Below are 15568 nucleotides of genomic sequence, written 5' to 3'. Positions count from 1 at the left end.
CATACATCGTTAAAACACTCGACTCCAGGTACACGATGCCAAGCTGGAAACACTTCACGCAAGTCGAGCTGCCCGAGATTCACAGAATTTACAGAAAATGTTACATTTTTGTGATTTATATCGTCATTGGACGATAGATGTCTTATATCGGGGATATGAGATTTTGGTCATATCGCACAGCCCTATGTAGCAATAGTGATAATTCTTTCTCAGAGATCACAAACAAATACTATTAGTGCTAAAAAGCTTAGCGGATTGGCATAAGTACCTCATTCCTGTTATATTCTGTATAATAAATCAAACTAAAAAAAAAGAGAGATTTGGTAATGTTGCTTAAGAAGGTTTTTGTATTATTAGTAAAATGTACTATTTTGTACAAATTTGAAACGAATTTAAGCAGGGATATGTTCAATGGTTAAATATACTCTAATGCCAACCATGTCTGTGTTAGCCACTTCAGGGTATGCAAGTTTCTTGATAAAAAGAAAAGAAATTAAAATGGGTTTGCAGCATTAGAGATCATTAGCAGCTAGCAGGAAATACTACTTATAGATATTCCAAATACAAATAAAAGGCAATAAGCCAGCAAAACATTATTTGTATTTCATCTTAAGATTTAGCTTTTTAAAAAAATGAAAAAACAAAAAACATTTTCAATAAATGTGGGCTCCCTGTGTGTGTGTGTGTGTGTGTGTGTGTGTGTGTGTGTGTGTGTGTGTGTGTGTGTGTGTGTGTGTGTGTGTGTACCTTTAAGGTACCAGTGGACTATCATTACTTTGAGGAGCTTTCCTAGAGAACTCCAGCTGTGCCTGTGTTCTGGTTCCTGAGATGGGGGTGGAGTGCTGCTTTTTAGCTTTGCAGCCCCCACCACCACCACCACCACAAGCTCAAGGACAAGCCTGGAGAGTTATGAGAGAAGGGAGACAGGTTTGGGAGGCGAGGGCAGCCCAAGTGTTTGTTTGCAGGGGATAAATGAGAGAGGAGAGGAAGCAAGACACGGAGAGACATGAAGATGAAAATAAAGAAGGGGATAGAAAGAGCCAGTCCCCTCTTGAATTCACAATTCAGAAAATACATCAAAAGGGGGTTAGAAAGGGGAAATTAAGACATCTAAGAAAAGAAAAGAAAAGAAAAGAAAAGAAAGAAAGCTACTACAACCAGTGTTTCCATGGGGGCAACCAGGGCAGGAAAGGTCACAATTAAGTTTTTTGCAGGATGCTAAATGTTAAATCGGAACAAAGTTGGTGCTTTTGCAGGAAGAAGAGCAGCCGAGCCTTTCTGATTGAGTGGAGCTGGCAGGCTCGGGGAGCCTCCCTCGGACTGCTGTCAGCTGGGAGTGTGGAGGGGCCAATCACTGACACAACAAAGCTGCATAAGTGCCACTTCCCCAGCAGGGGGCGCCCTAGCCTCCTGCCCCGTATCATGCTGTGTGCCCCCCCGAGGAAAGATTTATATTTTTAAACAACTCTTCTACCCCAAGGTGACGGGATAACAACCATGCCAAGGGTCCACGTAATGAAACATGACCCGCAGGCCTCCATGCTACACTAAAGATACTTTAATTGAGATAAAAACAAGATGAGGGTGCTAGACTCCCCGTCACGTGGAATTATACTGTGTGTTTTTTGATCTGATGCACAGGAGCAAGATGCCAGGCACAGTTATTTTGAGCAATAATGCTCATTACACGTTTTCACAGGTTTTACCGTGCAGCTACAGCCTTAGGTATATATCAAGCAATGAAATGGATTGCCGCTAGCAAAAAGAGGTAATGAAGACACCATCACTCGTATGTGATACTGCATACAAGCAAGACTTCTCCGCCTATATTGATTAGCTCAGGCAATATTGTGCGCTTTTAGTGGATCTTGACACTCTGATAAGCCGAGAAAGATTCAAAATTTCACTGGCAAGTTACATCCCTCTAAACTCTGTTCCTTTAGTCCAGAGGACAATCTGACAGCCAGCCTTCAAAAGACAAACCCATAAAGTATTTATGCATGTGCCTGGGGTCCAGTGAGTTCAGACAGCCACTGAAGAATTCATTAAAGGAGGTGAAAGAATTTTTAAGTGTATCAAATTTAAACCAAGGCCAAACAAGAAATGCTCAGTCTGAACCACAGAAGGAGAAAAAAATCAAAACTGTCTGTAGTGATGACACAATAAATACAAAAACAACATGGTCCTTACACAAAAGGCAACAGAGAATCTTTTTATCATGACATGACATGAGGAATTTTCCTACTGCATCAGTAACTATTTTTATCTGCCATTAAGAACACCTAAAAGCTCCAGTTCTGTGAAACAGTATTTGCCCCCTTCCTGATTTCTTATTTATTTTCCCCCATTTTTGTCACACTTACGTGTTTCAGATCATCAAGCAAATTTTAATGTCAGACAAAGATAACTCGACCAAATAGGAAATAAGGTTTTTAAATGATGAGATTCATTTATTAAGGAAAAAAGGTTCATCAAACTTACCTGGCTGTATTGGATAAAAGTAATTGCCCCCTAAGCCTAATAACTAGTTGTGCCATCCTTGGCAGCAAGAACTGAAATGAAGTAATAACTGGCACTGAGTCTTTGACATCATTGTGGAGGAATTCTGGCCCACTTGTCTTTGCAGAGTTGTCTTAAATCAGCCACAATGGAGGGTTTTTGAGCATGAGCAACCTGTTTTAAGCTCATGCCAACCATTGCAATTGCACTAAAGTCCAGGCATTGTCCAGGCTCCTGGCAGTAATCGGGCCTAAGTGTAAATAATGAAATTGTACTCAACTTTCCAGAAAGCATGGTTAATTACAGTTAATTTATGACATAGCTTCCCCCCTCCCAACAAATGAAATCATTATTTAAAAACTGCATTTTGTATTTACTCAGATTAACTTTGTCTAATATTTAAATTTGTTTGAAATAGTCAGGTGTGTGAAATATGCAAAAACAAGAAACCAGGAAGGGGGCAAATACATTTGGCACGTCTTTATATGTCACTTCTGCAATGAGTGGTCAGGATTCACCTGTTTCTTGAATTCGTCGGTGTAGCAGCCCCGGATGAAGAAAGGCCTCGTCTTTACATGAGCGGATCTGCGTTCCCACGAGGTCAGAGTTGGTGGCGAGTATTCTGGCACTTTCCTCATTCAGGTTCACCCCAGCCATAGAAGCCACATCATTGATATCATCATCGTCCCTGAAGGACGAGATGGTAGATGGTAAAAAAATACGAAAATACAAAAAAAATACGGAAACACGCATTTTATTGTGGTACATTTTTACAACACATTTTTGTCGTGCAGCAAGACGAATATGCATCTGTCCAAGTTTTACTTTAGGTAAAGCCTGTGAAATTTCTACAGCTCTCCAAGGGTCTCTCAGAAAACTTGAGAGGCCCTTGTCACAGTTCTACTGACTCCTACTGGAAGCTGTGTTCAAAATATTTTCTCTTCTTTTTAGCTCCAAAATCACCAGGAAAATTCATTTTGCACTATCCTTAATTGTGTATTCACGCCCTAACATTACATTGTCAACTAGGAGATTTTTCACAGGGATATTTGCCTGGACAAAATTATGCATTAGTTTTGTTACAAGGGGCTATACGTTGCTCATAATGGCACAGAAGTCCCATTCCAGGGTCTATTTGCGTCAACACTTTGAGAGTCAGGGAGATGAAGAGCGTTTGGAAGCTGTGTTTTGCTCGGTAAGGATGCTCCTGAGAATTGGCAAAGAGCTGCAATGAATCTGGCTATAGACTAATGTCAACAAACTCTATTTACACAATCATGTGCAACACACAGTGATGTATTTTCTCAGAGCACTGGTCATTTCTCATGGTCATAATGCAGACTTCACTATGTTTACACAGTATTACAGTTTAGCAAAGACAAAGGAGTATAAACATGCAGAATGTGTGCTATGGTCACTGTGTTTCTTTCTCAAAGAGGTTTACATATTCTGTAAAAGGCTGCAAGTTTCTTTGTGAGTTGTCACTGGGAAAAATTCCTTTACAATTATTATACTTGGCAAGTAATGATTATGATCCTGGCCTGAATTAGCAGAGCAGTGACATGTTGTGCTTACAGGACTGGCCTAGAGCGAGGAGCGGATTTTCTGAGTGGCTTTGACGGAGAGAACAAAGAACCACAGAACACACACAGAGTGGCCTCTTGCCACTCACTGGCTAACCTCCGTAGTCATTTACGTTCATGCCACTGTTGTGGTTTGCGACAGAGTTTACGTGTGTTGCTGTGCTTTTGCGTACACATGTGTGCAGCACGGGGCACCGAGTTCTTTCAGGCGTCTCGGGGTGTGGGCACACACCGTCAGCCAAGTCCACCCCACCGAGGCCCTCCTGCTCCTTACTGCGGCCGCGGAGAGCCGATATGAAACTTGACACCACGGCAGGAGGTTGACAAAGACGATTAGAGTAGCTCCCTGAACTCTACACACCTCAACCTTCTCTCGTCTTTTCCTCCTCTCCTCCAGCTCTCTAATTAAGCCTTCACAGAGAAAATCTACACACCAACGCAAGCGTGGATGCATAGGATTATGATCTGTGTTGCACCTCAGGCTGTGCACCTTTCTTTATCACGTCCTTATGGATAACTTGACCTGGCTTAAAATCACACACACACCTTAGGTCATACTCAACCAGCTAAGTAAAGAAAAACTAAAAACTACACATCAGGCCAATGTCCATGATGGAAAAGTGACTACACAAGATCACTCAAAGCCAAAGCAAAATCTCAGTATCAATGCATCCAAAGAGATCAAAAAAACCAATGCAAAAATCTCTACCTGATGACAATAATGTGATGATAATATGATAATGACAATAATCATAAGTCTTTTCTGTAAACTGAACGTCAGGACATAAAATTATAGGTTTTGCTTTATATAGCCATGTATCCATTGTCTCCTGCTTGTCTAATTAAGGGTCACAAGGGGGCTGGTGCCTGTGCCAGCTGCCCCAGCTGGAGTGAGAGGCAGGGTATACCCTGAACAGGTCACTAGTCTGTTGGGAAGCTAAAATGAGACAGACAGCTATTCACACCTAGAACTGCCAGTTAACCAAATATGTATGTCTTTGGACTGTGAGAAGAAGCTAGAGTACCCAGGGAGAACCCACAAAGCCACAGGGAAAAACACACAAACTCCACACAGAAAGGCCCCAGATGACCTGTGGATTCAAACCCAAGAAACTCTTGGTGTGAGGCAGTAGTAGTGCTAACTACCCACCACCATGCCAAATTTCATTACAGTCGTGTAGTGCACTGAACTCGTGGTTCCAAAAATATTTTACTCATTTTTTTTAATCTGGCTTCTTTTAGGTGAACTAAAAACATTGTGGGAAAAGGTTCAGGTTATGAAAAGCTTTTCTTCTCAGGGTTGAGAATAGATGAATATATTTCTTGCATATGACAAAGATAGAAAGACAGAGAGAGAGACCGAAATCTCATGTTGGCAGAACACATCACATAGTCTTAGACTAGAAAATCTCTGCAAAACTGGCTAGGCTACTTTTACATGAACCGTTATATTACAGCAAACTGTGGGGTGGGCACTGAGCCACTCCAGGTGGGGCATGGAGCACTGGGGGAAAATATCGAATGAAACTAAGCTGAGTTAATGTGATTTACAAAGGGAACGACAGCATTCTAACCTGTATTCACTGAAGGTCAACTTGGATCCATTTTTATTGTTAATGATTGATTACAAATTAGAAGTGTAGGGTGTTGTTTCGGCTTCTGAAGTTGTGCATGTGAGATAAAGTTTGAGAACCACTGAATTAAATCAAGTACATACAATTTCAGTACATAAAAAGGTTTTCAGTGATTCTTTTGGTCAATATTACATGGATTAACAGTTGAGCATTTGATTATTAGTAGTATTATTTCAAATAATTTGACTAAAAATGACAAAGAAAGTTAACTTATTTGGAATAAAAGAAGAATAAAGGAAAAAGATGTATTCACTGTACTAATGGAGTCTCATTATCTGAGTAATAAAAAATAAAATAATACCATAGGGTCAAGATCTCCAATTTATACTGCAGGAAAAAAGTGCTATTTTTAAATCAAGATGGTACAGCTATAGCTGCACTATAGCCCAAGGATTTCTTTACAGGAAATGTATGTGTAGTTTGAATAATTATTTACAATGGATCTGCAGAGTTAACATTTTGTGTATCGGCACACAAAATATCAACCAGTATCCAAAAATTCTGGTAATCCCTTTTTCTTTGATGATCTGTTTTCAGGGCCATTTGAGATCACCAAGGCTGAAATCAAACGAGAATGCTAAAGACAGGTCTGACATTAAAAGGAGAGAGTGAGATATGAAATGCAAAATATTCCCGACTATATCTCTGCACTAATAAAGCAGATGTGCAATTAGCTTCCACGGAAGCTAAAGAGCAGGCTCTCAGTTATTGGTTTGGGTTGGCTCAGGGACTCGGAGCCAGAGGCCACATAAATACATATGCATGTCGTTTCCACATCAAGCTTGTGTTTCAGCGAGGGCATGCCATAGGAGGTTGGAGAATTGCACTTGCTGTTTAGAGGTTGTGTAGGTGTGGGGTGCATTCAGATCTCCTCCGCCCCCCTCCCCCTTCTCCAAGACTACCACACTGATCCACCCCCTTTATCCCTGTGGATAAAGGTCTCTGTGCCCAGGCAGGGGGCCCTGATTGATCCCTGTGACTAACACCCAGGCCATGCATGTTGTTGTGCCCACACTGAGAGACATGCGCCACTGGAGAAGTATTCTCCATAAAACAGCCTTAAGTTCAATGGGCAGCTGACAGGACATGTGTTAATGACCAAAATGAATGATAGCATAGGCTTAAGAGCCTTCCAAAGACCAACAACAGGTCAAGTATTGTTTCATGTTTAATGGGTAAGTGTTATTAATTCATTACAACACTCAGGCTGTTAATATTCCCAAGCACTTAAAATACCTGGCAAGGAAATGGTGTGATGTAGGTGACGATCTGATCAATGCTAAGAGTCATAAGTATATTTTGTAGCATTTTAAACGTTCCTGTATCTATGTGGAGTGCTGCCACTTTCTTTGGAGTTTTTGAACATCTTTGTCACCAGCTGGCCAGAGGTGCTAGCTACCTCTGCTCATTCTTCGTCAATTTTTCCCCCAAATCTCAACATAATCGAATCTTGTGGTTGCCGTGCTTACAAGTGGCAACATCAACATTTTTCAGAGATCACTTTTAAGTTCTAATTTACTTTTAAAGTTCTTCTTAGCAAAACGGGCACATCACATAGCAATTTATACAGCAACAAAGGATATAACCGCAAAGCATAATGAAGTCAGTTTGCTGGTACATGATGGAAAAGAGCTGGTGGACTTTTGCGTCCACTGGATCTGAACGAAAACTTTTGATCCTAATTTTGCATGTGTATCTGTGTGTCTTTTCCTATGCAACCATGCCAGTATTCGTTAATGCGCAGGGATGTGTGTCCACCATGAAGCACAGGGTTGGATTTGAGGGGCTGAGGCTGAGCTCGAAGGTTGGCAGAGGGCTGAGGGCCTCGGCTAGCTCGCCAGTGATTACAGCGGATGTCGAGTGTTTACAGAGAGATGAGGAGGGGTAGAGGGGGGGACGCAGAGACAGCTGCTTTCACTCTGTACTGTAAACTACACACACATGCGCACACACTGACACAAGCACTTACACAGAAGGCTGTAGCTACATTGGAAACCCCACAAGCCCTGCAGTGTGTATGTGTGTGTTTGTGCTACAGCTGGCCTGCTGGGACCAGCGGTTCAGAGTGACAGCCATACACACATCAGTCCCAGACTGCAGCTGAACATGGTGCAGGCTGGGTGGGGGAGAGCACGGAGATGCTGACTGACCATTGTTTGTTTTTTTGTTTCTTTATTACAGTCAACAGATACCTTCTACACCCCTCTAATTCTGCTAAGGAAGCAGTTAAGTGAAAATAGCTTTATGTCCAAATTCCCCCTGACTTTAGTTCACTTAGACTTTTTTGTGTGCTGGCCACTTGTCTTAATCCTTTTTTGATTTCTAAGTAATTACTGAAATTATGTCAGTGGCACACATTTTTTAATTAAATCTGATCTACTTGACTATTTTATGCAAATGACCTGCTGTTGGTGTTTAAATATTAGCGTCTTTAAAAGGCTGTAGGAACTCAAAATTAACTTTTTTTTTTAACAACTTGTCTGCATTTTTCAGCATGGTAAACATGAAAAACAGCGACTGTTCACAGACACAAGTCATCGCGTCTGACTGGACGTGGTGTGAAGACAGTGTGGCGTCAGATGGATCACCTTGTAACAATGAGCTCTGTTCCAGCATGTTTATATCCTCAGGTACGAAACGTAACAGCATAAAAAAATAACAGCGATTTCTAACTGAGGTTTCAGTCAACAGCAACCAACCGAGGTCCAGCCGAAACATTAACAAGTTAAGAATTTAACGCACAGGCATTTTTCAGTAAAGTGGAAAATTAGGAGCGACAGTGAGAAATGAAGATAATTCGACAATACGGAGGTCAACTCATCAAACAGTTAAATCTATATCGGAGTCAGAAAAGTCATATGTGACTTCAAGTAACAGTGTGATGGTGAGAAAGGTCAGCGTGTATGCGTCGTTGGAAGAAAACGAAAGAGACAAATAAAGGGATGAAAACAATGATGGTTGACTGCACAATATAGACAATAAAGTGTCTAACGCATAAAATGAAGAGCAGGCAAAATGTCACCTGACCCGGATAAAGAGAAAATAAACTACAAAATATCATTGACATGATTCTTCCGTGACAGTGGTACTGTGTGTTATTGGACTTGTGTTGAAACCAGTGCATTTGTGTGTAGTAGGCCCCTGTGATCACCGCAGGGGGGAAAAAGGTCGCCAGTAACAAGCGAGCCTGACAGCTTAATTACCAACGCAGCTAAAGATTTATTGGTTTATCAATCAGAGCCCAGGGCGCTGCCTTTCCCCTCAGGAGATGGGAGCCATTACCATGAACCCGTTGGCCCATGTGACCCAGACTCTTCTTGCCCTGTCCCAGTCACACAGGGGCAATCCTAAACCTCCGGCACCTGTCAATACATGTGTACAAGCACGCTGGATATGCACACACACATACACACACAAATTCTTAGATTTCTGGAATATACACATATGTTCATGTGCACCCAAGCAGAGACACAAACAAACACAGACAAATAGAGGAATGTATGCAAACATAAAACACATAAAGACTCACACAAAACATGGACCGCAAAGGCCAGCATGTGGGCGATGAACCTTTTATGTTTCGAGACAAAGGCACAGCTGAAGCAGAGACAAGACCAGAGAGAGAGAGAGAGAGAGGAAAGCTGCAGGCTAAATACTGTATGTTTGACTTAACCAAAAGGTATTTTCAGAACCGCATCCAGAAATTCCAACCATATGGGCACAATTATCTTATTTCTAAATTAAGCGGTAGCTCATTTGGAATCCTGTCGATGAGTTGTGACAGTGACACGAGGAAGGCGAACGTGAGGGTGATCTGTTAACTGACAGTGTGCTGCTATGTGGTGGGCATGGGAAGAAAGGACCACCGATCAACCAGTCGGGCAGGCAGGCAGCCAGGTGGCCAGGCAGGCGACTCAGATAAACACTCACAGCCTTAGCTGAGAGTGTAGCCTGTAGTCATGCAGAAGCTTTTTAGTGAAATGCTGCCCCCATGTGTTGGCAGCCACAAATAACATGCTCCACAGTCACTCTCCTGGCGAGAGGAGTTGTACCTGAATGTGCCTCCTCCGGGGTCATTGAGCTTGTTTTTCTGATTCCCGGTGATCTGAACAGGCAGGCCCATGGGACTTTTGCCTGCTTGGATTATGGCTCCCTTTCCCATTGTGCCTGTTAAAGAAAGGGGGGGGAACAAAGAAGAAAACACTAAACAAAAAGGAAAGGTTTAATGTTATCATTGAAGTGTCCCCTTCTATCTGCATCAAATATTTATTCTGTCTAACGACTACCTTCAGCTGTCTCTGTCATCCTCACAGGGGTGAGGGTGAGGGGCTGTCGCTCTCCCCAGGTTGGTGCGGAGAGCGTCGCTGTCAATATCACTGCACTTCACCGCCTTTCCTTACACTCCTAAACCGCATCCTGCTCCGAGACACGTTTTCCAGAGAGGCACAAGGACTGCCAGAGTGAATTTAAACTTGATTTTAACAGGCATGTTCCTAGCCAAGAGGCACAGGAAAGTATTTTTAGAACTATCCCCGCATTCCAATTTATGGGCATAAAACAACCTACAGATCTTTCACTGCAGGCAATCTTGGGGAAGGGGGCAGATCAAATTTGTATGCACCTCCGATTGTACACACACGCACGCACACACACACTAACACAAACGCACAAGCACAAACAGGTACAAACACATACACTCATTTCACACACCACTTGAGAGCACAGAGCTCTCTTAGGGGAGCGTTACACCCGGTTGGTGTTGGGGCGATATTTGTGGGCTTCTGTGGGAAGAGTGTTTGTGAATCAGTGTGAGTAAGCAGTAGCGCAAATGTTTGAGAAGGCTTTATAACCAGACAGGAAAAAAAAAAAAACACCTGTTCTCTCTATGGTTCCTGCCTGTTTACACATCCTTCAGCCTACCGAGAGAACATTTACGGTTTCACTAATGGCCATCTTAGGCTATATAACCTGTTTTATTGGTTCATCATTTAAACTAAGGCTGAACGTCTTTGAATATTTTTCCTGCAATGGTGTCTTAATCGAAGGATGTAAATATTGCATAACAGAATCAGAGGAAAACCGTGAGTCAAAGTTTCCAAAAATATAAAGAAATGTTTGTTCAATCTTTCATCTTTCTATACTTTAGTCCTCCAAATGCCTGGTATAAGAATGGGGATTGTACATGTAATTGAATTCAATCAAATGTGTCTGTAATAGGCCTGCAGATGTCTTACCTTGCGCTCTGATGGACTGCGTAATCACCACAGGCATCCGGACCTGGCCACCAACAGCGCCTCCTGTCTTGACACCCTGAGGAAGCAAAACTTTATTGTAGCATTTCTCAGAAGGAAACAATTGGAGAGAAGGAAGAGATAAAGAATGGAAATTAAAAAGGATGAAACTGAACACCTACTAAAGCATTGCTCAATTTTTGTGTGATCCCCAAAACCGAAAGTGAAAAATCAAACTTTTTGTCATAGTTGGATAGGAAAAAAACATAATCTGTAGACCTAGACCCACTTGAGTTTTGTATATTGATTTCTTTTCAATTGTAACACAGTGAAAATACCAGCAGTATATACAGAATAAATGCATAATACATACAAGAGTGGTGAATTCTACAGTGGCTATCTCCACACAGTACAGAGAAACTAGAGATCAAATTAAATGCACAAGAAGGATGGATTTCTCCCACTGTATATGACCTACATTTTCTTGCATTTGCAGATAAGACAAAGGCAATAAAAAGTCAAGGCCACGGTGAAAAAGTAGTTGAGAAGAAGAAAAAGTAGTAGAAGAAGAAGGTGCGGGGGGTGGGAGAGTATGCTGGGCTATTAGAGTCACTTCCTTCCTTGGTAGCAGCTACGGGCCGAGCCTCAGGCTCAGCCATCCATTCCTACCAGTTTGCTTCTTGCTGCATATTTTTTAGCCTTGTTTTCCATTCCCTGACACATGCTATATTACTGTTCAAGCTACTGAAAAAAGACAGAGGCCATTTTCCCCAGAGATCCACTGCAGGGGTCTGCGAGTAAGGGGGGGAACGGGAGAAAAATACATTCAGAATGAGCAAAGATAGCTAGCACCTCTGGCCAGCTGGCGACACAGTTAAGAGAGAGGGGAAACCCTCAGGTAAGAAGTTTTAGAATCAGGGGCAGAAGGAATAACACTAAACCTAAACTGCTCATCTTTCATATGATTCATATTTCCTACATTTAACATCTAGAGCGATCTTAAATGTTAGATGTTTTTTAGATTAAAGAATAACATGTTAGTTTTATGTAAAGAGAGAAACAGATTTCAAACAATAATACAGAAAAAATACTATTTATGTCTATTTATTATTCATTAATTATTCATTTTCCTTGCTGTTGATGCCCAATAACTTGACCAGCAAAGTTAGAATATATTATTTCAACCTCTTAGTTCAAACATCCATAGAACATCACATGTACTGACGCTGCACACTGTTGCAATGAAGAATGAGCTGTTATGGTATGTGGTGGTGCGGCCTACTTACACCTCTCGAGTTTTCATCAAGGCCATTCACCTCATATAAAATTTGCCCCAAGGAAGTTTATGGTCTAGTTCCCATATAGCTTTTGGCACAATACAAAAAAAAAAATATATATATATATATATATATATAAAAATTTAAAAATATCTAATTTTGATTTTCTAAATAATGTCTTTATTAAATGGTCTATCCTCCATGTGTTTAGAAACATAGAATACTTCTTTTTTTATCTAATTAAACCCCTGACATTTGAAACACAGCATTGTTTCAAATGTTGTGGGTTCAAAACCAAAAATGATTGTGGCTTATTGGATATCCTGGAGCATTAATTGTAATTAAATAAGAAACCTTAAATAATGTAAGCCCACATCTATATACTCTACTTTACTACAACAAGAAATCTTTCCCATAACACTGTAGTATGAACAGATTTTTTTTAGGCTAATTCAACTAGCGTTCTGGTTTCAGACTGTTGACGTGCCAGCGGCGATCATTTACTAATGTTTTGTGTGATAGCTTATGTTGCGGTTGTGTGTGTGTGTGTGTGTGTGTGTGTGTGTGTGTGTGTGTGTGTGTGTGTGTGTGTGTGTGTGTGGAGGGAGGGAGAGAGAGAGAAAGAGAGAGAGAGAGAGAGAAGGGGAGAGCGAGAGACCAGAGGCATGTTCTGGACATAGACTGCGGCCGCCACATTGCTTTAAAATTGACCTGGGGCTGACCTAGTTACCTCGCTTCACCCTTCAACGGTTAACGGGTAGAGGGAGGGAAAGAGGGAGAGAACTGAGAGGGTGATGCGGGGGCAGATACAGTGAAAGGCATGGAGAGAAAGTGTGTGTATGCAAGTGACAGCCCAAGTAAACCAGGAAGGAGTGAGCGAAGAAAAAGGGAAGGAAAGAGAAACAGAGAGAGAGAAATACAAAAGAGACACCCCTCTAGCTTGCCCACTACTCTGCCTGGACCAGACCAATCTGAGTCTGACCTCACTTGACCCATCTGTAGACATCTGGGCTCTGTGGGGTTGCATGATTCTCAATGTACAAGCACATCTGCACACACAGACACAAACACACGTTCAGTATCCACAACGCGGTTATTATAGTTAACTAAAACTATACCACGATCTGAAACTGGGGATAGAAAACTAACAGAAAATAACTAACAAAAATACCAAACCAATTAGAAATATAGAGGAAAGGTCCATGTTATTAGTCTTTGCTAATATTGTCATATTATTCAATACATTAAGTAAAAGAAGGCATTGACTCTGAGCCAGGTTTTTGTTCTGCAATACCTTGTCTGAACTTATTAAATCTGCTCCTGGCACTACCGACTACAGTATTATGATTATAAAGGCTAATATTAATTAAAAAAATTTAAACATTTCAAATATAACTGAAACAATCAAATCAAATCTGGAAACTAAATCAGACAAACGGTAAAAAAAACCAAAGAAAAAGTAAGGCTGTTGCTTCTTGGTACAGTCCCCCTCTGTCATGGTACTGCGTCTTTGACCCTGAAATATGAATTTTGTTGGGACTTTGAATTCTTTTCTACCTTTAGGTGCAAAGCTCGGCCTCTTTTTGTGACACTGACAAACAGACAGGAGGCCAAGATGGAGGTGGCAGAGTAGAGGATGTTAAGATTTTCAGTAGGAGTCACCAGAACGGACAAGATTAGAAATGAGTATATCAGAGGGACAGCACAGGTTGAGCGTTTGGAGACAAAGTTAGAGGGGCAAGGTTGAGATGGTCTCAACCTTTTCTATAATCTCTTGTGTTTCTCCGAGCCTGTGTCAAGTTCAAGTGTGTTAGAGTCTTGTCTCTTTGTCAGTCACTGACTTCCAGGTTTATTTTGGTAGTCTTTTGTCTTCTTGGTCTTGTTCCTAACTGTCTTAATTGTCTTCAGCTGTTCCTCGTTCCCCACCTGTTCCCTATTCCCCTGATTAGCTCTTAGAGCGTGTCAGTTTGTATAAATAGGCAACAATTTCACATTGCCCTTTTGTTGTAGTGTCTGTGTTTCCTCAGTGTGTGCGCTCAGCCCAGGTTTCGTGGCGTTTCGATGTTTTTGTAGGTTTACTTCCTGTCGTTTTTTGAATCTCCTGCTTCTTTGACTCCTGTACACAAATAATCATGACACTTTTATAATCTGCAACATATGGGTGTGACTAACCATCACAGAGACTGTACTGCATACCAAGAATCATATCACAGATTTGTAGGACAGATGGTGGTGTTAAACTGTTTCCATTAAACTGGGGGAAGGATCTTTAAATAGTCCTTCAGAAAGCTCACAAAGACATATAATACAGTCCTCTGTGTTAGGCATATGTATTCCTAGCTTAATGTAATGCCTCCAAATGACTTCTTTGTGGAATAACTGAACCTTCATGTTTAAAACTACTTTAGTCTGACAACAAAATCCTCCAAATTCACTGACAAATTTTTCAAAATCCTACAAATAAAGAGACAAACCTTATGTCATAGCTTTAAAAGACCTACTATGTGGTGTTGTGTGGGTGTATTGTGCTGCTTTCAGGTGAATTCAGGTGTCACAGCTGACTTCACTCAGCATTCAGCATTCACGTATAAAAAGCCAGTGAGAGCAGCTGGTCAGCCTGGTGATCGAGCTTCATAAGTGTTGGGAGTTGATATCATGCTTGTGAAGAAGTGTGGTATCAATGAATAATCTGTTGTTGCCTTATTATTTTTTATTTTATTCTTAGACATAGCTTAGCTTTCCCATCTTTTAAAATTAAACCTTTCTGTTAAAAAGTTGTTTTATTTCTCCATATGCTTTCTCTGGCTCTTTCTCCAACCCAGACATTGTTATTAGTACTTCTTCTCACCTCCCATTTTGAGCAACTTAACAGTGTAACAGCAAAGTTTGTAAATTGAGTACCTCTAATTGGATACTTGTGCTTTGCCATCTGCTATGGTCAGTGGAGCCACTTGCACATTACGCAAACAACCTATAAGACAAAATAAATATTTTCTAAAGACAGAAAATGGGTAGGCCTGGGTCACCCTTTCCCTTTTTTTTTTTTTTTTTTAAAATATATGAGTCCTCAGTGAATCTGTGAGTTGGGTGTCACACTGTGACTTGCTCCAAAATAACAAAACCCATCATCAACAAGCACACTACCCCCAGCAGGTTGGATTCATTGCATTTTACCATTTTTTAAATGCATGGTGGGCTGTTGTGGGAAAATGCGTCACATTTACTGTACAACTTCTGCTCTATCAGACACCTTACATACATACATACATACATACATACATACATACACATTTCCTGGACATGGCTAAAAAAACAAAAAACAAATGAAACACATATGAACATTT

At 41.1% G+C, this 15568-nt stretch overlaps 1 protein-coding gene across 5 annotated transcripts in view; it reads right to left on the bottom strand.

Moving 5' to 3' along the window:
• LOC113025881 (transcription initiation factor TFIID subunit 4) overlaps positions 1-15568 on the bottom strand; it is a 98944-nt gene that overhangs the window by 65153 nt on the left and 18223 nt on the right. For 4 of the 5 annotated variants that reach the window (XM_080299977.1, XM_026174101.2, XM_080299978.1 and 1 more), the window contains 3 exons: positions 10951-11026; positions 9769-9883; positions 3018-3187 (listed from right to left, as the gene is read on the bottom strand). In XM_080299977.1, the coding sequence (XP_080156103.1) occupies positions 3018-3187; positions 9769-9883; positions 10951-11026 (361 nt within the window). Of the gene's footprint in view, positions 1-2544; positions 2750-3017; positions 3188-9768; positions 9884-10950; positions 11027-15568 lie in introns of those variants that run through there. The other variant, XM_080299980.1, reaches the window with a different exon arrangement.

Source organism: Astatotilapia calliptera, chromosome 1 (assembly GCF_964374335.1).
Source record: "Astatotilapia calliptera chromosome 1, fAstCal68.1, whole genome shotgun sequence".
Classification (NCBI taxonomy): Eukaryota; Metazoa; Chordata; class Actinopteri; order Cichliformes; family Cichlidae; genus Astatotilapia; species Astatotilapia calliptera.
The sequence above is the reverse complement of the archived record's forward strand: the minus strand, read 5'-3'. Positions and strand labels throughout refer to the sequence as shown.